This window comes from Haliotis rufescens, unplaced genomic scaffold (genome assembly GCF_023055435.1).
Source record: "Haliotis rufescens isolate VD_foot unplaced genomic scaffold, xgHalRufe1.0.p SCAF_117, whole genome shotgun sequence".
In the NCBI taxonomy this organism is placed as follows: domain Eukaryota; kingdom Metazoa; phylum Mollusca; class Gastropoda; order Lepetellida; family Haliotidae; genus Haliotis; species Haliotis rufescens.
This window is the reverse complement of record NW_025963799.1, coordinates 397,432-423,065: the sequence shown is the minus strand read 5'-3', so window position 1 is coordinate 423,065 and position 25,634 is coordinate 397,432. Positions and strand designations below refer to the sequence as shown.

Sequence of the window (25,634 nt, the reverse complement as noted above, 5' to 3'; positions counted from 1 at the left end):
ACTGAGGGTCTAGTGGCTTGTTGACAGTGAGACTGAGGGTCTAGTGGCGTGTTGACAGTGAGACTGAGGGTCTAGTGGCGTGTTGACAGTGAGACTGAAGGTCTAGTGGCGTGTTGACAAAGTGAGACTGAGGGTCTAGTGGCATGTTGACAGTGAGACTGAGGGTCAAGTGGCGTGTTGACAGTGAGACTGAGGGTCTAGTGGCATGTTGACAGTGATACTGAGGGTCTAGTGGCATGTTGACAGTGAGACTGAGGGTCTAGTGGCGTGTTTACAGTGAGACTGAGGGTCTAGTGGCGTATTCACAAAGTGAGACTGAGGGTCTAGTGGCGTGTTTACAGTGAGACTAAGGATCTAGTGGCGTGTTGACAGTGAGACTGAGGGTCTAGTGGCTTGTTGACAGTGAGACTGAGGGTCTAGTGGCGTGTTGACAGTGAGACTGAGGGTCTAGTGGCTTGTTGACAGTGAGACTGAGGGTCTAGTGGCGTGTTGACAGTGAGACTGAGGGTCTAGTGGCGTGTTGACAGTGAGACTGAGGGTCTAGTGGCGTGTTGACAAAGTGAGACTGAGGGTCTAGTGGCATGTTGACAGTGAGACTGAGGGTCTAGTGGCGTGTTGACAGTGAGACTGAGGGTCTAGTGGCATGTTGACAGTGATACTGAGGGTCTAGTGGCATGTTGACAGTGAGACTGAGGGTCTAGTGGCGTGTTTACAGTGAGACTGAGGGTCTAGTGGCGTGTTCACAAAGTGAGACTGAGGGTCTAGTGGCGTGTTTACAGTGAGACTAAGGATCTAGTGGCGTGTTGACAGTGAGACTGAGGGTCTAGTGGCTTGTTGACAGTGAGACTGAGGGTCTAGTGGCATGTTCACAAAGTGAGACTGAGGGTCTAGTGGCTTGTTGACAGTGAGACTGAGGGTCTAGTGACGTGTTGACAGTGAGACTGAGGGTCTAGTGGCGTGTTGACACTGAGACTGAGGATCTAGTGGCGTGTTGACAAAGTGAGACTGAGGGTCTAGTGGCATGTTGACAGTGAGACTGAGAGTCTAGTGGCGTGTTGACAGTGAGACTGAGGATCTAGTGGCTTGTTGACAGTGAGACTGAGGATCTAGTCACGTGTTGACAGTGAGACTGAGGGTCTAGTGGCGTGTTGACACTGAGACTGAGGATCTAGTGGCGTGTTGACAAAGTGAGACTGAGGGTCTAGTGGCATGTTGACAGTGAGACTGAGGGTCTAGTGGCGAGTTGACAGTGAGACTGAGGGTCTAGTGGCGTGTTGACAGTGAGACTGAGGGTCTAGTGGCGTGTTTACAGTGAGACTGAGGGTCTAGTGGCGTGTTGACAGTGAGACTGAGGGTCTAGTGGCGTGTTGACAGTGAGACTGAGGGTCTAGTGGCGTGTTTACAGTGAGACTGAGGGTCTAGTGGCGTGTTGACAGTGAGACTGAGGGTCTAGTGGCGTGTTGACAGTGAGACTGAGGATCTAGTGGCTTGTTGACAGTGAGACTGAGGATCTAGTCACGTGTTGACAGTGAGACTGAGGGTCTAGTGGCGTGTTGACACTGAGACTGAGGATCTAGTGGCGTGTTGACAAAGTGAGACTGAGGGTCTAGTGGCATGTTGACAGTGAGATTGAGGGTCTAGTGGCGAGTTGACAGTGAGACTGAGGGTCTAGTGGCGTGTTGACAGTGAGACTGAGGGTCTAGTGGCGTGTTTACAGTGAGACTGAGGGTCTAGTGGCGTGTTGACAGTGAGACTGAGGGTCTAGTGGCGTGTTGACAGTGAGACTGAGGGTCTAGTGGCGTGTTGACAGTGAGACTGAGGGTCTAGTGGCGTGTTGACAGTGAGACTGCGGGTCTAGTGGCGTGTTGACAGTGAGACTGAGGGTCTAGTGGCTTGTTGACAGTGAGACTGAGGGTCTAGTGGCGTGTTGACAGTGAGACATGCAGTTAACACAGGCTCAGGTCCATGTGTTCTTTCAGCGATCTCCTCCGATGAGCTGAAGCTGGGTGTAGTCCAGGTGCTGGGGACCCTCCTCAAGAGTGCTGATGAGACGTAAGTTTGTTTGTTTGTTGTTTGCCAGCTATATGGCAGCGTTCTGTAAATAGTCGATTCTGAACCAGAGAATTCAGTGATTGACATCATGAGCATCGATCCAAGCATCACGGGTCAGAGGTAAGTATGACAGTTTCACCATGGTAGGTGATACGTTTAAACAGTGACACGCTAGACCATAGCAGATGACCTCGCATGATGAACACCCCCATGTTAGTGTTCATTTCCTGATGAAAGTCAGTATGTCGCCGGAGATATGCAATACTACTTTGGGGGAATTCCTGAATGTCAAAAAAATAACTTCAAATAGGGCTTTAAAGCAAGACGGATCATGTTTAGATTGGGTCAGTGTAATGCAGCGTTCATTACAACAAGGAAGGCTGTACTCACCAAGAGAAATCACTTGGCTCCACATGGTCTGTATTGCATTGGGAAATCCAAACCGCGCCGCCTCAAGGAGCAACCCCGTCATCAGCAACTCATCTTGCCTTTATGTTACTCCAACACCTTCCCAAGGTTCACAGTTCATATTAATCCATGTTCAACATGACCTGGGTCTGAATATCTTCCCAATTCCAACTTTACTTGCTGCAACTTCTATTTGTGAATGACATTTGCTGCGGCTGCCATTTTATGACTTTTTGATGAACCAAGGGAGGTAACTGTTAATGGAATGCAAAAGCAACTCTCCGCGTTCATACAGTTCGCTTTAAATATATTACACCTTGGGGCTTAAATGGATTATTTTGTTCTGATTTTGTATCTGTCAATATGAGGATTGAAGTTGTATTTGTTAACGTTGATCAGCTGATGAAGATAGTCGCACACGTTAGCAAATTCAATGAAACTCTTCGGCCATCATGGAATTGCTTACGTGAGGCACTGTCTCCATCAGCTGATGAACGTCAACAAATACAACATCAATCCATCAGTGGTAAGGGTAAGGGTTACAACAGGCTTTGTATGTTCCAGCGTGGTCCGCTGCCTGTTCTCTGCGTACAGCCTGCCAGCGGTGGGCTATGCTGTGTCCGTGTTGCTGAGGTTAGGGGAGACTGACAAGTGTCGGGATGTTCAGCTTGCTGCCATGGAAACGCTTCTCTGTCTGAGTCATGCTGACAGCACAAGTATGTCCCATGTCTCTTCAGCCGCTTAACTCTCTTAACTCTATCACATTTCACAATGTCTTAAATGTGTATTCAATTTCAATTTATAAATTTTTATCAATAACTTTTAAAATTATTCACTATTTCCCGCAATGTTATTGAAAATAAAATTCTCGGACAAACACTTTGACGTGTCCACATCGAACATGTCAAAGAGCAAAATAAAGACGTTTTAAGCAAATCTTTAAATACATTATACAAAGTAATAAACAAAATAAAAAATATGTCTAAAAGTTGTCAAACTTACATCTAAGATATTATTTCCATCTCTTTTTCATATGATCGCATGTAATGTAATGCCTCGGTCTCCAGACCAGGTCCCCAGCATTCTTTGACTTGTCACTCTATTGTGACCTGGGTAAGACCAGGTCCCCAGCATTCTTTGACTTGTCACTCTATTGTTACCTGGGTAAGACCAGGTCTCCAGCACTCTATTACTTCTCACTCTATTGTTACCTGAGTTAGACCAGGTCTCCAGCACTCCAATTCTTGTCACTATGTTGTTACCTGGGTTAGACCAGGTCCCCAGCACTCTATTACTTGTCACTCTATTGTTACCTGGGTAAGACCAGATCCCCAGCACTCTATTACTTGTCACTCTATTGTTACCTGGGTAAGACCAGGTCTCCAGCACTCTATTACTTCTCACTCTATTGTTACCTGAGTTAGACCAGGTCTCCAGCACTCCAATTCTTGTCACTATGTTGTTACCTGGGTTAGACCAGGTCCCCAGCACTCTATTACTTGTCACTCTATTGTTACCTGGGTAAGACCAGATCCCCAGCACTCTATTACTTGTCACTCTATTGTTACCTGGGTAAGACCAGGTCTCCAGCACTCTATTACTTCTCACTCTATTGTTACCTGAGTTAGACCAGGTCTCCAGCACTCCAATTCTTGTCACTATGTTGTTACCTGGGTTAGACCAGGGCCCCAGCACTCTATTACTTGTCACTCTATTGTTACCTGGGTAAGACCAGATCCCCGGCACTCTATTACTTGTCACTCTATTGTTACCTGGGTTAGACCAGGTCTCCAGCACTCCAATACTTGTCACTCTATTGTTACCTTGGTAAAACCAGGTCTCCGACACTCTATTACTTGTCACTCTATTGTTACCTGGGTTAGACCAGGTCTCCAGCACTCCAATACTTGTCACTATGTTGTTACCTGGGTTAGACCAGGTCTCCAGCACTTGTCACTCTATTGTTACCTGGGTTAGACCAAGTCCCCGGCGCTCTATTACTTGTCACTCTATTGTTACCTGGGTAAGACCAGATCCTCGGCACTCTATTACTTGTCACCCTATTGTTACCTGGGTTAGACCAGATCCCCGGCACTCTATTACTTGTCACCCTATTGTTACCTGGGTAAGACCCGGTCTCCAGCACTCCAATACTTGTCACTCTATTGTTACCTTGGTAAAACCAGGTCTCCATCACTCTTTTACTTGTCACTCTATTGTTACCTGGGTTAGACCAGGTCTCCAGCACTCTATTACTTGTCACTCTATTGTTACCTGGGTAAGACCAGGTCTCCAGCACTCTATTACTTGTCACTCTATTGTTACCTGGGTTAGACCAGATCCCCGGCACTCTATTACTTGTCACCCTATTGTTACCTTGGTTAAACCAGGTCTCCAGCACTCTATTACTTGTCACTCTGTTGTGACCTTAGTTAGACCCGGTCTCCAGCACTCAATTACTTGTCACTCTATTGTTACCTGGGTAAGACCAGGTCTCCAGCACTCTATTACTTGTCACTCTATTGTTACCTGGGTTAGAACAGGTCCCCAGCACTCTATTACTTGTCACTCTATTGTTACCTGGGTTAGAACAGGTCTCCATCACTCTATTACTTGTCACTCTATTGTTACCTGGGTTAGAACAGGTCCCCAGCACTCTATTACTTGCCTTTTTCTTTTCTGCAGGTGGACTGAAGGCGAGGGTGATCTATGGCAACTTGTTTGCTTCCTTCTTGCCTGGTATCACCATATCTCTGTGTAGGATCGCTACAGGGGACACCAAGCAGGGCCATGCAGTGTTGTGTGTGAGTATCTCTCTGTAGGATCACTACAGTGGACACCAAGCTGTGTTGTGTGTGAGTATCTGTGTGTAAGATCACTACAGGGGACACCAAGCTGTGTTGTGTGTGAGTATCTCTGTGTAGGATCGCTACAGGGGACACCAAGCTGTGTTGTGTGTGAGTATCTCTCTGTAGGATCACTACAGGGAACACCAAGCTGTTATGTGTGAGTATCTCTGTGTAGGATCACTACAGGGGACACCAAGCTGTGTTATGTGTGAGTATCTCTGTGTAGGATCACTACAGGGAACACCAAGCAGTGTTGTGTGTGAGTATCTCTGTGTAGGATCACTTCAGTGGACACCAAGCTGTGTTGTGTGTGAGTATCTCTGTGTAGGATCACTACAGGGGACACCAAGCTGTGTTGTGTGTGAGTATCTCTGTGTAGGATCACTACAGGGAACACCAAGCTGTGTTGTGTGTGAGTATCTCTGTGTAGGATCACTACAGGGAACACCAAGCTGTGTTGTGTGTGAGTATCTCTGTGTAGGATTGCTACAGGGAACACCAAGCAGTGTTGTGTGTGAGTATCTCTGTGTAGGATCACTACAGGGGACACCAAGCAGTGTTGTGTGTGAGTATCTCTGTGTAGGATCACTACAGGGGACACCAAGCTGTGTTGTGTGTGAGTATCTCTGTGTAGGATCACTACAGGGAACACCAAGCTGTGTTGTGTGTGAGTATCTCTGTGTAGGATCACTACAGGGAACACCAAGCAGTGTTGTGTGTGAGTATCTCTCTGTAGGATCACTACAGGGGACACCAAGCTGTGTTATGTGTGAGTATCTCTGTGTAGGATCACTACAGGTGACACCAAGCTTTGTTATGTGTGAGTATCTCTGTGTAGGATCACTACAGGGGACACCAAGCTGTGTTGTGTGTGAGTATCTCTCTGTAGGATCACTACAGGGGACACCAAGCAGTGTTGTGTGTGAGTATCTCTGTGTGGGATCACTACAGGGGACACCAAGCTGTGTTATGTGTGAGTATCTCTGTGTAGGATCACTAGAGGGAACACCAAGCTGTGTTGTGTGTGAGTATCTCTGTGTAGGATCACTACAGGTGACACCAAGCTGTGTTGTGTGTGAGTATCTCTTGTGTTGGATCACTACAGGTGACACCAAGCAGAGTTGTGTGTGAGTATCTCTGTGTAGGATCACTACAGGGAACACCAAGCAATGTTGTGTGTGAGTATCTCTCTGTAGGATCGCTACAGCGGACACCAAGCAGATTTGTGTGTGAGTATCTCTGTGTAAGATCACTACAGGGGACACCAAGCAGTGTTGTGTGTGAGTATCTCTGTGTAGGATCACTACAGGGGACACCAAGCTGTGTTATGTGTGAGTATCTCTGTGTAGGATCACTACAGGGGACACCAAGCAGTGTTGTGTGTGAGTATCTCTCTGTAGGATCGCTACAGCGGACACCAAGCAGATTTGTGTGTGAGTATCTCTGTGTAAGATCACTACAGGGGACACCAAGCAGTGTTGTGTGTGAGTATCTCTGTGTAGGATCACTACAGGGGACACCAAGCTGTGTTATGTGTGAGTATCTCTGTGTAGGATTGCTACAGGGAACACCAAGCTGTGTTGTGTGTGAGTATCTCTTGTGTTGGATCACTACAGGGAACACCAAGCTGTGTTATGTGTGAGTATCTCTGTGTAGGATCACTACAGGGGACACCAAGCTGTGTTGTGTGTGAGTATCTCTTGTGTTGGATCGCTACAGGGGACACCAAGCAGTTTTGTGTGTGAGTATCTCTGTGTAGGATCACTACAGGGGACACCAAGCAGTGTTGTGTGTGAGTATCTCTGTGTAGGATCACTACAGGGAACACCAAGCAGTGTTGTGTGTGAGTATCTCTGTGCAGGATCACTACAGGGAACACCAAGCTGTGTTGTGTGTGAGTATCTCTGTGTAGGATCACTACAGGTGACACCAAGCTGTGTTGTGTGTGAGTATCTCTGTGTAGGATCACTACAGGTGACACCAAGCTATGTTGTGTGTGAGTATCTCTGTGTAAGATCGCTACAGGTGACACCAAGCTGTGTTGTGTGTGAGTATCTCTTGTGTTGGATCACTACAGGGGACACCAAGCAGGGGCATGCAGTGTTGTGTGTGAGTACAGGGTTTTACCGTGACTTACAAAAGTGGGGGTTCAGGGGACCCCCAATAATTATTTTAAGCGTCCCTGCAGACAGTATGATGGTCCTGTAAAGAAGTGAAATGGTGTCGTGTACTGTATTCATTTTTTATTTTTTTTATCATTTTTTTATTTTCAGTCATTTTACATTTATTTGATAAAATGTGACATTCCAGTACATAGTTGATTAATCATCGAAATAGATGATGGCAAGTTGACCAAAATTTATAGAATAGGCCAATGTCACACTCAGTAATCGCTGAACGTTTAGTTAGGTTGTAGTAGTTTCTTATTTCCTTCTGAAAGACTTGAAATGACGGGAGTCTCTTGTTTCACTTACTTTTAAATATAAGGTCTCTATGATGATATTTAGAGGGTCATTGCGCTTTTCTGGAAAACCAATCATCACATGTTTCTTTGTAATTTCGATTTGGATGTTAGCCTTTTGAAGTAGCCAAACTTCAAGTTGACGCCAGATTTGCTGAACCATATTACAGGACCAGAAAAGATGGATTGGGGTCTCAATATCAACTGAACAAAAACTGCAATTTCGACTTCCAACATAACCTAATTTACACAAGAAAACATTATTCAGAAGTATATGATGAAGTATTTTGTATTGGAGCCATTGCAGTTTAGTGTCTCTTGTACATCGAAAAGGCATTCTATTGTATTGGGACCAGTTATCAATTGAATCATCCTTTAGAATATTCTTTTCCCATTTCGTACAGTGTACATTTTTTGTAGTGATATCTGAAATTAGTAAGTTGTAGAAGCATTTCGATCCATTTGCAAATTTAAGCACATTTTCGATACTTGGGGGTATAATTGGATTTTGCAACTTGTTCAATTCTTCTAGTTCAACATTACTTGCCTTGAAATAGTGTTTAATGGCGACGATAAGGCCGTTATATAGTAAGAAGTTCGTTTTTATCTCGAAAGATTTTGAAAAGTTGTCAAACGACAGACATTTTCCATCTTTGTCAAGGAGGTCATTAATGAAACGTACCCCCTTTTGATTCCAGGTGCTATAAAAGACGGGCTTACGCCCAATACATATATTACTGTTAAACCAAATATTATCGGCCAGTAAATGATTTACGTTATGTTCCAGTTGGGCGTTTAAATCCCACCAGGCAGTCAAAATATCTTTGTAGTAATTTCTTAAGTACTGTATTCATGTGTTGATAATTACTTCAGAGCCTGGAATGAATCAGTGATCATGCGGAAAGTAGTCATGATTGATGGGTGAAATCAGAGATGCACATGACTGCTCTTGATGTGCTGTAGGTACAATGAATGTTATTGTGCGTCCCGAGGGGTGCAGTGTAATTGTTTCTGCGCCAATTCTCTATATACGTGGTGTAAACTCCTAGAGTTTAGGGTTAGGTAGTCTATCTGTTACAGAGGGCTGTAGAGGTGTGGACTAAAGTAGTCTATCTGTTACAGAGGGCTGTAGAGGTGTGGACTAAAGTAATCTATCTGTTACAGAGGGCTGTAGAGGTGTGGACTAAAGTAATCTATCTGTTACAGAGGGCTGTAGAGGTGTGGACTAAAGTAATCTATCTGTTACAGAGGGCTGTAGAGGTGTGGACTAAAGTAATCTATCTGTTACAGAGGGCTGTAGAGGTGTGGACTAAAGTAGTCTATCTGTTACAGAGGGCTGTAGAGGTGTGGACTAAAGTAATCTATCTGTTACAGAGGGCTGTAGAGGTGTGGACTAAAGTAATCTATCTGTTACAGAGGGCTGTAGAGGTGTGGACTATAGTAATCTATCTGTTACAGAGGGCTGTAGAGGTGTGGACTAAAGTAGTCTATCTGTTACAGAGGGCTGTAGAGGTGTGGACTAAAGTAATCTATCTGTTACAGAGGGCTGTAGAGGTGTGGACTAAAGTAATCTATCTGTTACAGAGGGCTGTAGAGGTGTGGACTAAAGTAGTCTATCTGTTACAGAGGGCTGTAGAGGTATGGACTAAAGTAGTCTATCTGTTACAGAGGGCTGTAGAGGTGTGGACTAAAGTAATCTATCTGTTACAGAGGGCTGTAGAGGTGTGGACTAAAGTAATCTATCTGTTACAGAGGGCTGTAGAGGTGTGGACTAAAGTAATCTATCTGTTACAGAGGGCTGTAGAGGTGTGGACTAAAGTAGTCTATCTGTTACAGAGGGCTGTAGAGGTGTGGACTTAAGTAGTCTATCTGTTACAGAGGGCTGTAGAGGTGTGGACTAAAGTAGTCTATCTGTTACAGAGGGCTGTAGAGGTGTGGACTAAAGTAATCTATCTGTTACAGAGGGCTGTAGAGGTGTGGACTAAAGTAATCTATCTGTTACAGAGGGCTGTAGAGGTGTGGACTAAAGTAATCTATCTGTTACAGAGGGCTGTAGAGGTGTGGACTAAAGTAGTCTATCTGTTACAGAGGGCTGTAGAGGTGTGGACTAAAGTAGTCTATCTGTTACAGAGGGCTGTAGATGTGTGGACTAAAGTAGTCTATCTGTTACAGAGGGCTGTAGAGGTGTGGACTAAAGTAGTCTATCTGTTACAGAGGGCTGTAGAGGTGTGGACTAAAGTAGTCTATCTGTTACAGAGGGCTGTAGAGGTGTGGACTAAAGTAGTCTATCTGTTACAGAGGGCTGTAGAGGTGTGGACTAAAGTAGTCTATCTGTTACAGAGGGCTGTAGAGGTGTGGACTAAAGTAGTCTATCTGTTACAGAGGGCTGTAGAGGTGTGGACTAAAGTAGTCTATCTGTTACAGAGGGCTGTAGGGTTGTGGACTACAGTAGTCTATCTGTTACAAAGGGCTGTAGAGGTGTGGACTACAGTAGTCTATCTGTTACAGAGGGCTGTAGAGGTGTGGACTACAGTAGTCTATCTGTTACAGAGGGCTGTAGAGGTGTGGACTACAGTAGTCTATCTGTTACAGAGGGCTGTAGAGGTGTGGACTACAGTAGTCTATCTGTTACAGAGGGCTGTAGAGGTGTGGACTACAGTAGTCTATCTGTTACAGAGGGTTGTAGAGGTGTGGACTAAAGTAGTCTATCTGTTACAGAGGGCTGTAGAGGTGTGGACTACATTAGTCTATCTGTTACAGAGGGCTGTAGAGGTGTGGACTAAAGTAATCTATCTGTTACAGAGGGCTGTAGGGGTGTGGACTACAGTAGTCTATCTGTTACAGAGGGCTGTAGAGGTGTGGACTAAAGTAGTCTATCTGTTACAGAGGGCTGTAGAGGTGTGGACTAAAGTAGTCTATCTGTTACAGAGGTCTGTAGAGGTGTGGACTATAGTAGTCTGTCTGTTACAGAGGGCTGTAGAGGTGTGGACTAAAGTAATCTATCTGTTACAGAGGGCTGTAGAGGTGTGGACTATAGTAATCTATCTGTTACAGAGGGCTGTAGAGGTGTGGACTAAAGTAATCTATCTGTGACAGAGGGTTGTAGAGGTGTGGACTAAAGTAATCTATCTGTTACAGAGGGCTGTAGAGGTGTGGACTAAAGTAATCTATCTGTTACAGAGGGCTGTAGAGGTGTGGACTATAGTAATCTATCTGTTACAGAGGGCTGTAGAGGTGTGGACTAAAGTAGTCTATCTGTTACAGAGGGCTGTAGAGGTGTGGACTAAAGTAGTCTATCTGTTACAGAGGGTTGTAGAGGTGTGGAATAAGGTAGTCTATCTGTTACAGAGGTCTGTAGAGGTTTGGACTAAAGTAGTCTATCTGTTACAGAGGGCTGTAGAGTTGTGGACTAAAGTAGTCTATCTGTTACAGAGGGCTGTAGAGGTGTGGACTAAAGTAGTCTATCTGTTACAGAGGGCTGTAGAGGTGTGGACTAAGGTAATCTATCTGTTACAGAGGGCTGTAGAGGTGTGGACTAAAGTAGTTTATCTGTTACAGAGGGCTGTAGAGGTGTGGACTAAAGTAATCTATCTGTTACAGAGGGCTGTAGAGGTGTGGACTAAGGTAGTCTATCTGTTACAGAGGGCTGTAGAGGTGTGGACTAAAGTAATCTATCTGTTACAGAGGGCTGTAGAGTTGTGGACTAAAGTAGTTTATCTATTACAGAGGGCTGTAGAGTTGTGGACTAAAGTAATCTATCTGTTACAGAGGGTTGTAGAGGTGTGGACTAAAGTAATCTATCTGTTACAGAGGGCTGTAGAGGTGTGGACTAAAGTAGTTTATCTGTAACAGAGGGCTGTAGAGGTGTGGACTAAAGTAGTCTATCTGTTACAGAGGGCTGAAGAGGTGTGGACTAAAGTAATCTATCTGTTACAGAGGGCTGTAGAGGTGTGGACTAAAGTAGTTTATCTGTTACAGAGGGCTGTAGAGGTGTGGACTAAAGTAGTCTATCTGTTACAGAGGGCTGAAGAGGTGTGGACTAAAGTAGTCTATCTGTTACAGAGGGCTGTAGAGGTGTGGACTAAAGTAGTCTATCTGTTACAGAGGGCTGTAGATGTGTGGACTAAAGTAGTTGATCTGTTACAGAGGGTTGTAGAAGTGTATACTAAAGTAGTTGATCTGTTACAGAGGGCTGTAGAGGTGTGGACTAAAGTAGTCGATCTGTTACAGAGGGCTGTAGATGTGTGGACTAAAGTAGTTGATCTGTTACAGAGGGCTGTAGAGGTGTGGACTAAAGTAGTTGATCTGTTACAGAGGGCTGTAGATGTGTGGACTAAGGTAGTCTATCTGTTACAGAGGGCTGTAGATGTGTGGACTAAAGTAGTTGATCTGTTACAGAGGGTTGTAGAAGTGTATACTAAAGTAGTTGATCTGTTACAGAGGGCTGTAGAGGTGTGGACTAAAGTAGTCTATCTGTTACAGAGGGCTGTAGATGTGTGGACTAAAGTAGTTGATCTGTTACAGAGGGCTGTAGAGGTGTGGACTAAAGTAGTTGATCTGTTACAGAGGGCTGTTGAGGTGTGGACTAAAGTAGTCGATCTGTTACAGAGGGCTGTAGAGGTGTGGACTAAGGTAGTCTATCTGTTACAGAGGGCTGTAGAGGTGTGGACTAAAGTAGTCTATCTGTTACAGAGGGCTGTAGAGTTGTGGACTAAAGTAGTGTGCCTTGTCCTTGAAGATTCCCAGCTTGAAGAAAGTCAGGAACAGAACGAGGTCCGAGGTGAGATTTCCAGATTGCTGTGGTTGCATCAACCATTGTCTTCATGAACCACTGACAACTTACAAACTCGTGTGCTGGACTGTTGCTGAGAGCCAGGTAGACCAACATGCACTCACTCCTCTGGTTGGTATTTGTAGATGACCTTGACGAGAGGTTGCGGGGCCTGGTTGTACGGAGGTTGCCAGAGTGGGTGAAGGTCACAGCCTCCAAGATGCTGGTCCTGGTGCGGCAGATGGCCTCCCTGACATCCCACCCCAACTGGAGGGTTAGGAATGCTCTTGTGGACTGGGCAGACCGGCTCCTCCACCGTTGTACCAAGTAAGATTTTGTTTGTTTGTTGTTTAATGACGCACTCAGCAATATTCCAGCTATATGACGGCGGTCTGTAAATAATTGAGTCAGACAATCCAGTCATTGACATCATGATCATCAATCCACGTAATTGGGATACAATGACATGTATCAACCAAGTCAGTGAGCCTGACCACTCAATCCCATTAGTTGCGTCTTATGACAAGCACTACAGCAGCTTGTTGAGTTACCTTCAAGAAGTGGAAGGGGGATGGAAAGCCGTAGCTGAATTTGAGCCGTTGTGATGACCCAAGTCCACACATGGGCACAATACAGTGGCGATCACCTGCCTTGTGAAGGGCACATGTTTGTGTTTGTGCTGTGTTACATGGCAGTATCAAATACAAAATATGATGGCAGTGGTGACTGAGAAAAGTTCCATGATAATAGTATTCACCTATCCCAGCAGTGGTCAAGCTTCCGTGATATGCCTTGGCTGGGAATCCGCTGTGAAAGCTGGTCTTGAAGTGATTTGAAATGTGAGATGAGACAGGCACACGCCTAACTCGCTTCCAACACTTTTCACACAGTGCTAGACCAGTCCAGTGTCACCAGAACATCACAGAATATTCCACATGTTTCTATAATGCTTGACATCCGTCCATGCTATTCCAGGAAGTTAACATATAAGCTGAACCTCTAAATGTAATAACTTCCTCACCATTTATTAATTTAAATAGTACTACATTCCAGACAACTAGTCATTGTCCAAATACAATGCAAGAACTTCTACTGAATCTCAACAGAAACAATGTAATACAGTTGTTACAATCATTGATTACAATACATTACACATCCATATGACAACAGGCAGATCACTGTGTAAGACCTTTGTTATTATGACAGGTGACTGTGTAAGACCTTTGTTATTATGACAGATCACTGTGTAAGACCTTTTTAATTATGACAGATCACTGTGTAAGACCTTTGTTATTATGACAGGTGACTGTGTAAGACCTTTGTTATTATGACAGGTGACTGTGTAAGACCTTTGTTATTATGACAGATCACTGTGTAAGACCTTTGTTATTATGACAGGTCGCTGTGTAAGACCTTTGTTATTATGACAGATCACTGTGTAAGACCTTGGTTATTAATACAGGTCGCTGTGTAAGACCTTGGTTATTATGACAGGTCGCTGTGTAAGACCTTTGTTATTATGACAGGTTGCTGTGTAAGACCTTTGTTATTATGACAGATCACTGTGTAAGACCTTGGTTATTATGACAGATCACTGTGTAAGACCTTTGTTATTATGACAGATCACTGTGTAAGACCTTGGTTATTATGACAGATCACTGTGTAAGACCTTGGTTATTATGACAGGTCGCTGTCTAAGACCTTGGTTATTATGACAGGTCGCTGTGTAAGACCTTGGTTATTATGACAGATCACTGTGTAAGACCTTGGTTATTATGACAGATCACTGTGTAAGACCTTGGTTATTATGACAGATCGCTGTGTAAGACCTTTGTTATTATGACAGGTCGCTGTGTAAGACCTTTGTTATTATGACAGATCACTGTGTAAGACCTTGGTTATTATGACAGGTCGCTGTGTAAGACCTTTGTTATTATGACAGGTCGCTGTGTGAGACCTTGGTTATTATGACAGGTCACTGTGTAAGACCTTGGTTATTATGACAGGTCGCTGTGTAAGACCTTTGTTATTATGACAGGTCGCTGTGTAAGACCTTTGTTATTATGACAGGCCGCTGTGTAAGACCTTTGTTATTATGACAGATCACTGTGTAAGACCTTTGTTATTATGACAGGTCGCTGTGTAAGACCTTTGTTATTATGACAGGTCGCTGTGTAAGACCTTTGTTATTATGACAGGTCGCTGTGTAAGACCTTGGTTATTATGACAGGTCGCTGTCTGAGAGTGGTCCAGTCTTCCTGGAGGTGCTGGTGGGGATGATTGGGGACGAGTACTCGGCTGTGGCTGATAGAAGCAGGAGGGTCTTGGAAACCTACAAGACTCGACAGACCAGCACTGAAAATGCCCAACCATTGACTGCAGTCCTTGAGGAGAACCTTCACATCCTCGTCCTGTCACTGCCCCGACAGATCCGTGTAGCAGGTAGAGATGTGTACTTCAAGGCAATATTTAGAACAGACACTTTCAAATTCAGTATCACAGATGTAATTATAATCTTTTTAATCTGCACTTCTCACATTCTGTTTATTTTCACAGATGAAGACCAAAAATTGTGTGCAATCAATTTACTGGCAGGGTACCTTGATCTACTGGGTAAGTTGAAAGTGATGGACACAGAACGAGTGTAGCACAAGACCAACAGACCATTTCTAGACCCTAATGCCACTAGACCATTGTACTACCAGACCATTTTGACATCCGATTATTGTAGTGCTTGACCATGGTGATATCAGACCATTGTAGCACCAGGCCAAAGTGATAACAGACCATCATGTGACACCGCCCTGAAGGGGAGAGCCTCTGTTATTCACAGTCTGCCATGATGTATCGAAGGAAATTACAGACGGCAACTTTAAACAACAAACATTTACACACCCACTGAAACTAGACTTGTGACACTTTGGACGGTAGACAGCTGAAGGTCATAGACACCTGAAGGTCAACTGAAACTAGACTGATGACACTTTAGACAGTAGACAGCAGACAGCTGAAGGTCATAGACACCTGAAGCTCAACTGAGACTAGGCTTGTGACACTTTAGACAGTAGACAGCTGAAGGTCAGCTGAAGGTCAACTGAAGGTTCGCTTGTCTTTGCAGGTCCCAGCATCCGGGGTGTCCTCCGCTCACAGCCTCATCTGCATCACCTGGCCCTGGCTCTGCTCCAGACGATGGAGCTCGACTGTAGCAGCGTCAGCATCGTCGAACAACGCACCTCCATGCCAGGATACGGTAGGTAACAGCCATGCTGGGATACAGTAGGTGACAACCATGTTGGGATACAGTAGGTGACAGCCATGTTGGGATACAGTAGGTGGCAGCCATGTTGGGATACAGTAGGTGACAGCCATGTTGGGATACAGTAGGTGACAACCATGTTGGGATGTGGTAGGTGACAGCCATGTTGGGATACAGTAGGTGAAAGACATGTTGGGATACAGTAGGTGACAGCCATGTTGGGATGTGGTAGGTGACAGCCATGTTGGGATACAGTAGGTGACAGCCATGTTGGGATGTGGTAGGTGACAGCCATGTTGGGATACAGTAGGTGAAAGCCATGTTGGGATACAGTAGGTGACAACCATGTTGGGATACAGTAGGTGACAGCCATGTTGGGATACAGTAGGTGACAACCATGTTGGGATGTGGTAGGTGACAGCCATGTTGGGATACAGTAGGTGAAAGCCATGTTGGGATACAGTAGGTGACAGCCATGTTGGGATGTGGTAGGTGGCAGCCATGCTGGGATACAGTAGGTGACAGCCATGTTGGGATACAGTAGGTGGTAGCCATGCTGGGATACAGTAGGTGACAGCCATGTTGGGATACAGTAGGTGGCAGCCATGTTGGGATACAGTAGGTGACAGCCATGTTGGGATACAGTAGGTGACAACCATGTTGGGATGTGGTAGGTGACAGCCATGTTGGGATACAGTAGGTGAAAGACATGTTGGGATACAGTAGGTGACAACCATGTTGGGATGTGGTAGGTGACAGCCATGTTGGGATACAGTAGGTGAAAGACATGTTGGGATACAGTAGGTGACAGCCATGTTGGGATGTGGTAGGTGACAGCCATGTTGGGATACAGTAGGTGACAGCCATGTTGGGATGTGGTAGGTGACAGCCATGTTGGGATACAGTAGGTGACAGCCATGTTGGGATGTGGTAGGTGACAGCCATGTTGGGATACAGTAGGTGAAAGCCATGTTGGGATACAGTAGGTGACAACCATGTTGGGATACAGTAGGTGACAGCCATGTTGGGATACAGTAGGTGACAGCCATGTTGGGATACAGTAGATGACAGCCATGCTGGGATACAGTAGGTGACAACCATGTTGGGATGTGGTAGGTGACAACCATGTTGGGATACAGTAGGTGACAACCATGTTGGGATGTGGTAGGTGACAGCCATGTTGGGATACAGTAGGTGACAACCATGTTGGGATACAGTAGGTGACAACCATGTTGGGATACAGTAGGTGACAACCATGTTGGGATGTGGTAGGTGACAGCCATGTTGGGATACAGTAGGTGAAAGCCATGTTGGGATACAGTAGGTGACAGCCATGTTGGGATGTGGTAGGTGGCAGCCATGCTGGGATACAGTAGGTGACAGCCATGTTGGGATACAGTAGGTGGTAGCCATGCTGGGATACAGTAGATGACAGCCATGCTGGGATACAGTAGGTTACAGCCATGCTGGGATACAGTAGGTGGTAGCCATGCTGGGATACAGTAGGTGACAGCCATGTTGGGATGTGGTAGGTGACAGCCATGTTGGGATACAGTAGGTGACAGCCATGTTGGGATACAGTAGGTGGTAGCCATGCTGGGATACAGTATGTGACAGCCATGCTGGGATACAGTAGATGACAGCCATGCTGGGATACAGTAGATGACAGCCATGTTGGGATACAGTAGGTGACAGCCATGTTGGGATGTGGTAGGTGACAGCCATGCTGGGATACAGTAGGTGACAGCCATGTTGGGATACAGTAGGTGGCAGCCATGTTGGGATACAGTAGGTGGCAGCCATGCTGGGATACAGTAGGTGACAGCAATGCTGGGATACAGTAGGTGGCAGCCATGTTGGAATACAGTATGTGACAGCCATGTTGGGATGTGGTAGGTGACAATCATGCTGGGATACAGTAGGTGACAGCCATGCTGGGATACAGTAAGTGGCAGGCATGTTGGGATACAGTAGGTGACAGCCATGTTGGGATGTGGTAGGTAACAGCCATGTTGGGATGTGGTAGGTGGCAGCCATGTTGGGATATGGTAGGTGACAGCCATGTTGGGATGTGGTAGGTGACAGCCATGCTGGGATGTGGTAGGTGGCAGCCATGTTGGGATACAGTAGGTGACAGCCATGCTGGGATACAGTAGGTAACAGCCATGTTGGGATACAGTAGGTGGTAGCCATGTTGGGATGTGGTAGGTGACAGCCATGCTGGGATGTGGTAGGTGGCAGCCATGTTGGGATACAGTAGGTGACAGCCATGCTGGGATACAGTAGGTAACAGCCATGTTGGGATACAGTAGGTGGTAGCCATGTTGGGATACAGTAGGTGACAGCCATGCTGGGATACAGTAGGTGACAACCATGTTGGGATGTGGTAGGTGACAGCCATGTTGGGATACAGTAGGTGAAAGACATGTTGGGATACAGTAGGTGACAGCCATGTTGGGATGTGGTAGGTGACAGCCATGTTGGGATACAGTAGGTGACAGCCATGTTGGGATGTGGTAGGTGACAGCCATGTTGGGATACAGTAGGTGAAAGCCATGTTGGGATACAGTAGGTGACAACCATGTTGGGATACAGTAGGTGACAGCCATGTTGGGATACAGTAGGTGACAACCATGTTGGGATACAGTAGGTGACAGCCATGTTGGGATACAGTAGGTGAAAGCCATGTTGGGATACAGTAGGTGACAGCCATGTTGGGATGTGGTAGGTGGCAGCCATGCTGGGATACAGTAGGTGACAGCCATGTTGGGATACAGTAGGTGGTAGCCATGCTGGGATACAGTAGGTGACAGCCATGTTGGGATACAGTAGGTGGCAGCCATGTTGGGATACAGTAGGTGACAGCCATGTTGGGATACAGTAGGTGACAACCATGTTGGGATGTGGTAGGTGACAGCCATGTTGGGATACAGTAGGTGAAAGACATGTTGGGATACAGTAGGTGACAACCATGTTGGGATGTGGTAGGTGACAGCCATGTTGGGATACAGTAGGTGAAAGACATGTTGGGATACAGTAGGTGACAGCCATGTTGGGATGTGGTAGGTGACAGCCATGTTGGGATACAGTAGGTGACAGCCATGTTGGGATGTGGTAGGTGACAGCCATGTTGGGATACAGTAGGTGACAGCCATGTTGGGATGTGGTAGGTGACAGCCATGTTGGGATACAGTAGGTGAAAGCCATGTTGGGATACAGTAGGTGACAACCATGTTGGGATACAGTAGGTGACAGCCATGTTGGGATACAGTAGGTGACAGCCATGTTGGGATACAGTAGATGACAGCCATGCTGGGATACAGTAGGTGACAACCATGTTGGGATGTGGTAGGTGACAACCATGTTGGGATACAGTAGGTGACAACCATGTTGGGATGTGGTAGGTGACAGCCATGTTGGGATACAGTAGGTGACAACCATGTTGGGATACAGTAGGTGACAACCATGTTGGGATACAGTAGGTGACAACCATGTTGGGATGTGGTAGGTGACAGCCATGTTGGGATACAGTAGGTGAAAGCCATGTTGGGATACAGTAGGTGACAGCCATGTTGGGATGTGGTAGGTGGCAGCCATGCTGGGATACAGTAGGTGACAGCCATGTTGGGATACAGTAGGTGGTAGCCATGCTGGGATACAGTAGATGACAGCCATGCTGGGATACAGTAGGTTACAGCCATGCTGGGATACAGTAGGTGGTAGCCATGCTGGGATACAGTAGGTGACAGCCATGTTGGGATGTGGTAGGTGACAGCCATGTTGGGATACAGTAGGTGACAGCCATGTTGGGATACAGTAGGTGGTAGCCATGCTGGGATACAGTATGTGACAGCCATGCTGGGATACAGTAGATGACAGCCATGCTGGGATACAGTAGATGACAGCCATGTTGGGATACAGTAGGTGACAGCCATGTTGGGATGTGGTAGGTGACAGCCATGCTGGGATACAGTAGGTGACAGCCATGTTGGGATACAGTAGGTGGCAGCCATGTTGGGATACAGTAGGTGGCAGCCATGCTGGGATACAGTAGGTGACAGCCATGCTGGGATACAGTAGGTGGCAGCCATGTTGGAATACAGTATGTGACAGCCATGTTGGGATGTGGTAGGTGACAGCCATGCTGGGATACAGTAAGTGGCAGGCATGTTGGGATACAGTAGGTGACAGCCATGTTGGGATGTGGTAGGTAACAGCCATGTTGGGATGTGGTAGGTGGCAGCCATGTTGGGATATGGTAGGTGACAGCCATGTTGGGATGTGGTAGGTGACAGCCATGCTGGGATGTGGTAGGTGGCAGCCATGTTGGGATACAGTAGGTGACAGCCATGCTGGGATACAGTAGGTAACAGCCATGTTGGGATACAGTAGGTGGTAGCCATGTTGGGATGTGGTAGGTGACAGCCATGCTGGGATGTGGTAGGTGGCAGCCATGTTGGGATACAGTAGGTGACAGCCATGCTGGGATACAGTAGGTAACAGCCATGTTGGGATACAGTAGGTGGTAGCCATGTTGGGATACAGTAGGTGACAGCCATGCTGGGATACAGTAGGTGACAGCCATGTTGGGATACAGTAGGTGGAAGCCATGTTGGAATACAGTATGTGACAGCCATGTTGGGATGTGGTAGGTGACAGCCATGTTGGGATACAGTAGGTGGTAGCCATGCTGGGATACAGTAGATGACAGCCATGCTGGGATACAGTAGGTGACAGCCATGTTGGGATACAGTAGGAGACAGCCATGTTGGGATACAGTAGGAGACAGCCATGCTGGGTTACAGTAGGAGACAGCCATGTTGGGATATGGTAGGTGACAGCCATTTTGGGATACAGTAGATGACAGCCATTTTGGGATACAGTAGGTGGCAGCCATGTTTGGATACAGTAGGTGACAGCCATTTTGGGATACAGTAGATGACAGCCATTTTGGGATACAGTAGGTGAAAGCCATGTTGGGATATGGTAGGTGACATCCATGCCATGATGAGGTAGGTAACAGCCATTTTGGGATACAGTAGGTGGCAGCCATGTTGGGATACAGTAGGTGACAACCATGTTGGGATACAGTAGGTGGCAACCATGCTGGGATACAGTAGGTGACAGCCATTTTGGGATACAGTAGGAGACAGCCATGTTGGGATACAGTAGATGACAACCATGTTGGGATACAGTAGGTGACAGCCATGCTGGGTTTCAGTAGGTGACAGCCATGTTGGGATATGGTAGGTGACAGCCATGTTGGGATACAGTAGGTGACAGCCATTTTGGGATACAGTAGGTGGCAGCCATGTTGGGATGTGGTAGGTGACAGCCATGTTGGGATACAGTAGGTGACAGCCATGTTGGGATACAGTAGGTGACAGCCATGCCACGATGAGGTAGGTGGCAGCCATGTTGGGATACAGTAGGTGACAGCCATGTTCGGATACAGTAGGTTACAGCCATGCCATGATGAGGTAGGTTACAGCCACCAGTGGTGATTACGAGTTATGTCCCTACCATGTCATGCTGGGATACAGTAGGTGACAGCCATGTTGGGATACAGTAGGTGACAGCCATGTTGGGATACAGTAGGTGACAGCCATGCCACGATGAGGTAGGTAACAGCCACCAGTGGTGATTACGAGTTATGTCCCTACCATGTCATGCTCAACAGCCATGCCGGGATAGGCGCAGAAGCTGCCCAGTTGCCATGGCAGCACAGTTTCTCTGTACAGAGTTGTGTCCCTTGGTAGTGCCAGATTCTTATGATCCTAGGTAGAAATCACAAATTCATCCTAATTAAACTGGCCAATAACACCCGCCATTCCTTATGGCAGGGATGAGGCAAGGTGAAGCGAGGAGAGGTTTTATGTTGTGATGTGCATGCACACACATGTGTGCGTGTGTGTTCTTGGCTCGTCCAGACTAACACCTGTTTTTGGGCCCCACTTACAGCCTCACTGAGAAACAACAAGTACCATCTTTTAACATCTTGTGGTTTCATGGGGCCACTACATTCTAGGGGTGGTTGCAGGGATGTGTAAAGGGGGGTCTTGTATTTGGTGGTATTTTAGCAGACACAGATATGACATTTTATTGAATATGGAGTGTTTGATGACCTGTAAACAGAGTTATCTCCCCTCCCTGCAGGCTCCGGAGTGATGGACTCAGACCACCCAGCAGGGAGACCAAGAAATGTCTTCAAACACTTCCAGGATCACAGGATTGCCGATTCCCTGATGAAAACGTGTCGTCTGCTTGGTTATCATGGTAGGTGGAATGGGCGATCATAGTTGGTGTACTGGGTTGTCATGGTTACTGGGTGATCGTGGCAGGTGTATTGGGTGATTGTGGCGGGTGTACTGGTCGCAATGGTTTCTGGGTGATTGTGGTTGGTGTGTACTGGGTGATCGTGGTTATTTGGTGATCATTGGTGTACTGGGTTGTCATGGTGGCTAGGTGATAGTGGTTGGTGTACTTGGTTGTAATAGTTACTGGATAAATATGGTCGTGTACTGGGTTTTCATGGTTGCTGGGTGATAGTGGTTGGTGTACTTGGTTGTAATGGTTACTGGGTAAATATGGTCGTGTACTGGGTTGTCATGGTTACTGGGTGATCTTTGAAGGTGTACAGGTTGATCATGGCTACTTGGTCATCATTAGGGTACTTGGTTGTCATGGTTACTGGATGATCAAGGCAGGTGTACTGGGTAATTGTGGCAGGTGTACTGGTTGTCATGGATACTGGGAGATCCTGGCAGGTGTACTGGGTGATCATGGCTGGTGTACTGGGTGATCGTTGCTGGTGTACTGGATGATCGTGGCAGGTGTACTGGATGATCGTGACAGGTGTACTGGATGATCGTGACAGGTGTACTAGGTGATCATGGCAGGTGTACTGGGTGACCTTGGCTGGTGTACTGGGTGATCGTTGCAGGTGTACTGGGTGATCGTGGCTGGTTTATTGGATGATCATGGCAGGTGTACTGGGTGATCGTGGCTGGTGTACTGGGTGATCGTTGCAGGTGTACTGGGTGATCGTGGCTGGTTTATTGGATGATCATGGCAGGTGTACTGGGTGATCGTGGCTGGTGTATTGGATGATCATGGCAGGTGTACTGGGTGATCGTGGCTGGTGTACTGGATGATCGTGGCAGGTGTACTGGGTGATCGTGGCTGGTGTATTGGATGATCATGGCAGGTGTACTGGGTGATCGTGGCTGGTGTACTGGGTGATCGTTGCAGGTGGACTGGGTGATCAAGGCTGGAGTACTGGTTGATCGTGGCAGGTGTACTGGGTGATTGTGGTCACTGGGTGATTGTGGCAGGTGTACTGGATGATCGTGGCTGGTGTACTGGGTGATCGTAGCTGGTGTACTTGGTGATCGTATTTGTCTGTATTTAATGTTCTTCCATTTCCCAGGAGATCTGAGCATCCTTGTTGACCACTTCTTGGACATCGTGAATGAATCTGCGAGGTATCGGATGTCAGCAACCCTCATCTTGAATGAAATTGTCTTTGGACACACCCCCAGATCAGGTATGAGACAACCCTCCAGCAGGTGTGATGTTCTTTGTGTCAAGGCAGAGATGCCCTGGGACCTGATGTTTGTCAGGCCAAAGTTCCTGTGACACCAATATTTTAGTGTATTTTTCAAACAAGTAAAGTTTGGTTTTCAATATTGTAGTACATGTATGGAATCAAGTCACAAAAACGCAACTGCTACAGAAAAGCATGCATTCCATGGAAATTCCATGGAAAAGTTGACTTTTTTGCAAGCCCAATGCATTTCACTACCCAAAAATGGGTATAAAAACATGTGCGTTAGCGGGATTCCATATGCATTGTTTAGCATCATGCTGGCAACAACCACTCAGAAAAACAACAAAATTTCACAATTATTCAACATTACGAAATGCCAGGCCTGTCCGAAAATGAGCGTCTGCGAGCCATTGGTATGCTTGAAGCAGGATCGAGTCAATGTGATGTTGCAAGACAATTTAACGTGCACAGAAACACCATTTGGTGTTTATGGCAACGTTGGCAACAGACGAATGCATTCAGAGACCATCCTCGGAGTGGCAGCCTTTGCGTAACCAATAATCGACAAGACAACTGGATTCGAACAACACAAAATCGATTCCAGCCAGCAACAGTAACTGCAAGAAGCATCCCTGGATTTCGACGAATATCTTCACAAACCATACGTCATCGCCTCAGATGTGCAGGGATTGTCGCCAGAAGACCCGCCAGACGTCGCATTTTGACAGGAAACCACCGTCAAGCATATCTACAGTGGTGCAGACAGCGTCTACCCTTGACGGACATGCAGTGGGGACAAGTGCAGCCCAGCCTCATATTGCTCGACTTGTTCAGGACTCTCTTCAACAAAACACATGTTCCACAGACACTCCAGGAACTTCGAAACATGCTCCAGCAGATATGGACAGATATCCCACAAGACTTTGTGCGACGCCTGGTCCATTCCGTGAGACGAAGATGTGTTGCTTGCATCGCAACCAGAGGTGGACACACACGCTATTGATTTGTAAATTGACATTTTGGCATGTTCATGTTTTTTATGAAATCACACATTTTGTGGATGTGGTCAGTCTGCTTGTATTGCTGCTGTTGATTGTTGCAGAACACCAGGGGGGTGGTCTGTATGCTCTCTGTGTTTAGTCTGTGGATGTGGTCAGTCTGCTTGTATTGCTGCTGTTGATTGTTGCAGAACACCAGGGGGGTGGTCTGTATGCTCTCTGTGTTCAGTCTGTGGATGTGGTCAGTCTGCTTGTATTGCTGCTGTTGATTGTTGCAGAACACCAGGGGGGTGGTCTGTATGCTCTCTGTGTTTAGTCTGTGGATGTGGTCAGTCTGCTTGTATTGCTGCTGTTGATTGTTGCAGAACACCAGGGGGTAGGTCTGTATGCTCTCTGTGTTCAGTCTGTGGATGTGGTCAGTCTGCTTGTATTGCTGCTGTTGATTGTTGCAGAACACCAGGGGGGTGGTCTGTATGCTCTCTGTGTTCAGTCAGTGGATGTGGTCAGTCTGCTTGTATTGCTGCTGTTGATTGTTGCAGAACACCAGGGGGGTGCTCTGTATGCTCTCTGTGTTCAGTCTGTGGATGTGGTCAGTCTGCTTGTATTGCTGCTGTTGATTGTTGCAGAACACCAGGGGGGTGGTCTGTATGCACTCTGTGTTCAGTCTGTGGATGTGGTCAGTCTGCTTGTATTGCTGCTGTTGATTGTTGCAGAACACCAGGGGGGTGGTCTGTATGCTCTCTGTGTTCAGTCTGTGGATGTGGTCAGTCTGCTTGTATTGCTGCTGTTGATTGTTGCAGAACACCAGGGGGGTGGTCTGTATGCTCTCTGTGTTTAGACTGTGAATGTGGTCAGTCTGCTTGTATTGCTGCTGTTGATTGTTGCAGAACACCAGGGGGGTGGTCTGTATGCTCTCTGTGTTTAGTCTGTGGATGTGGTCAGTCTGCTTGTATTGCTGCTGTTGATTGTTGCAGAACACCAGGGGGGTGGTCAGTCTGCTTGTATTGCTGCTGTTGATTGTTGCAGAACACCAGGGGGGTGGTCAGTCTGCTTGTATTGCTGCTGTTGATTGTTGCAGAACACCAGGGGGGTGGTCAGTCTGCTTGTATTGCTGCTGTTGATTGTTGCAGAACACAAGAGGGGTGGACTTGTTGAGGCAGCTGGATTGGAACAGGGAGAACTGGACAGCACAGTCAGGTAACAACACTGTAACAACTTAACACTGTAACAGCATAACAACACTGTAACAGCAATACAACACTGTAACAGCATAACAACACTGTAACAGCA

At 46.5% G+C, this 25,634-nt stretch overlaps 1 protein-coding gene across 4 annotated transcripts in view; it reads left to right on the top strand.

The window, feature by feature from the left end:
• The window catches only part of LOC124126622 (TELO2-interacting protein 1 homolog), a 112,481-nt gene that overhangs the window by 37,338 nt on the left and 49,509 nt on the right, over window positions 1-25,634 (top strand). For 3 of the 4 annotated variants that reach the window (XM_048393197.1, XM_048393195.1, XM_048393198.1), the window contains 11 exons: window positions 1,980-2,052; window positions 3,025-3,176; window positions 5,146-5,264; window positions 12,463-12,550; window positions 12,688-12,868; window positions 14,772-14,983; window positions 15,098-15,154; window positions 15,660-15,791; window positions 21,954-22,073; window positions 23,227-23,343; window positions 25,475-25,541. In XM_048393197.1, the coding sequence (XP_048249154.1) occupies window positions 1,980-2,052; window positions 3,025-3,176; window positions 5,146-5,264; window positions 12,463-12,550; window positions 12,688-12,868; window positions 14,772-14,983; window positions 15,098-15,154; window positions 15,660-15,791; window positions 21,954-22,073; window positions 23,227-23,343; window positions 25,475-25,541 (1,318 nt within the window). The remainder of the gene's footprint in view (window positions 1-1,979; window positions 2,053-3,024; window positions 3,177-5,145; window positions 5,265-12,462; window positions 12,551-12,687; window positions 12,869-14,771; window positions 14,984-15,097; window positions 15,155-15,659; window positions 15,792-21,953; window positions 22,074-23,226; window positions 23,344-25,474; window positions 25,542-25,634) is intronic. The other variant, XM_048393199.1, reaches the window with a different exon arrangement.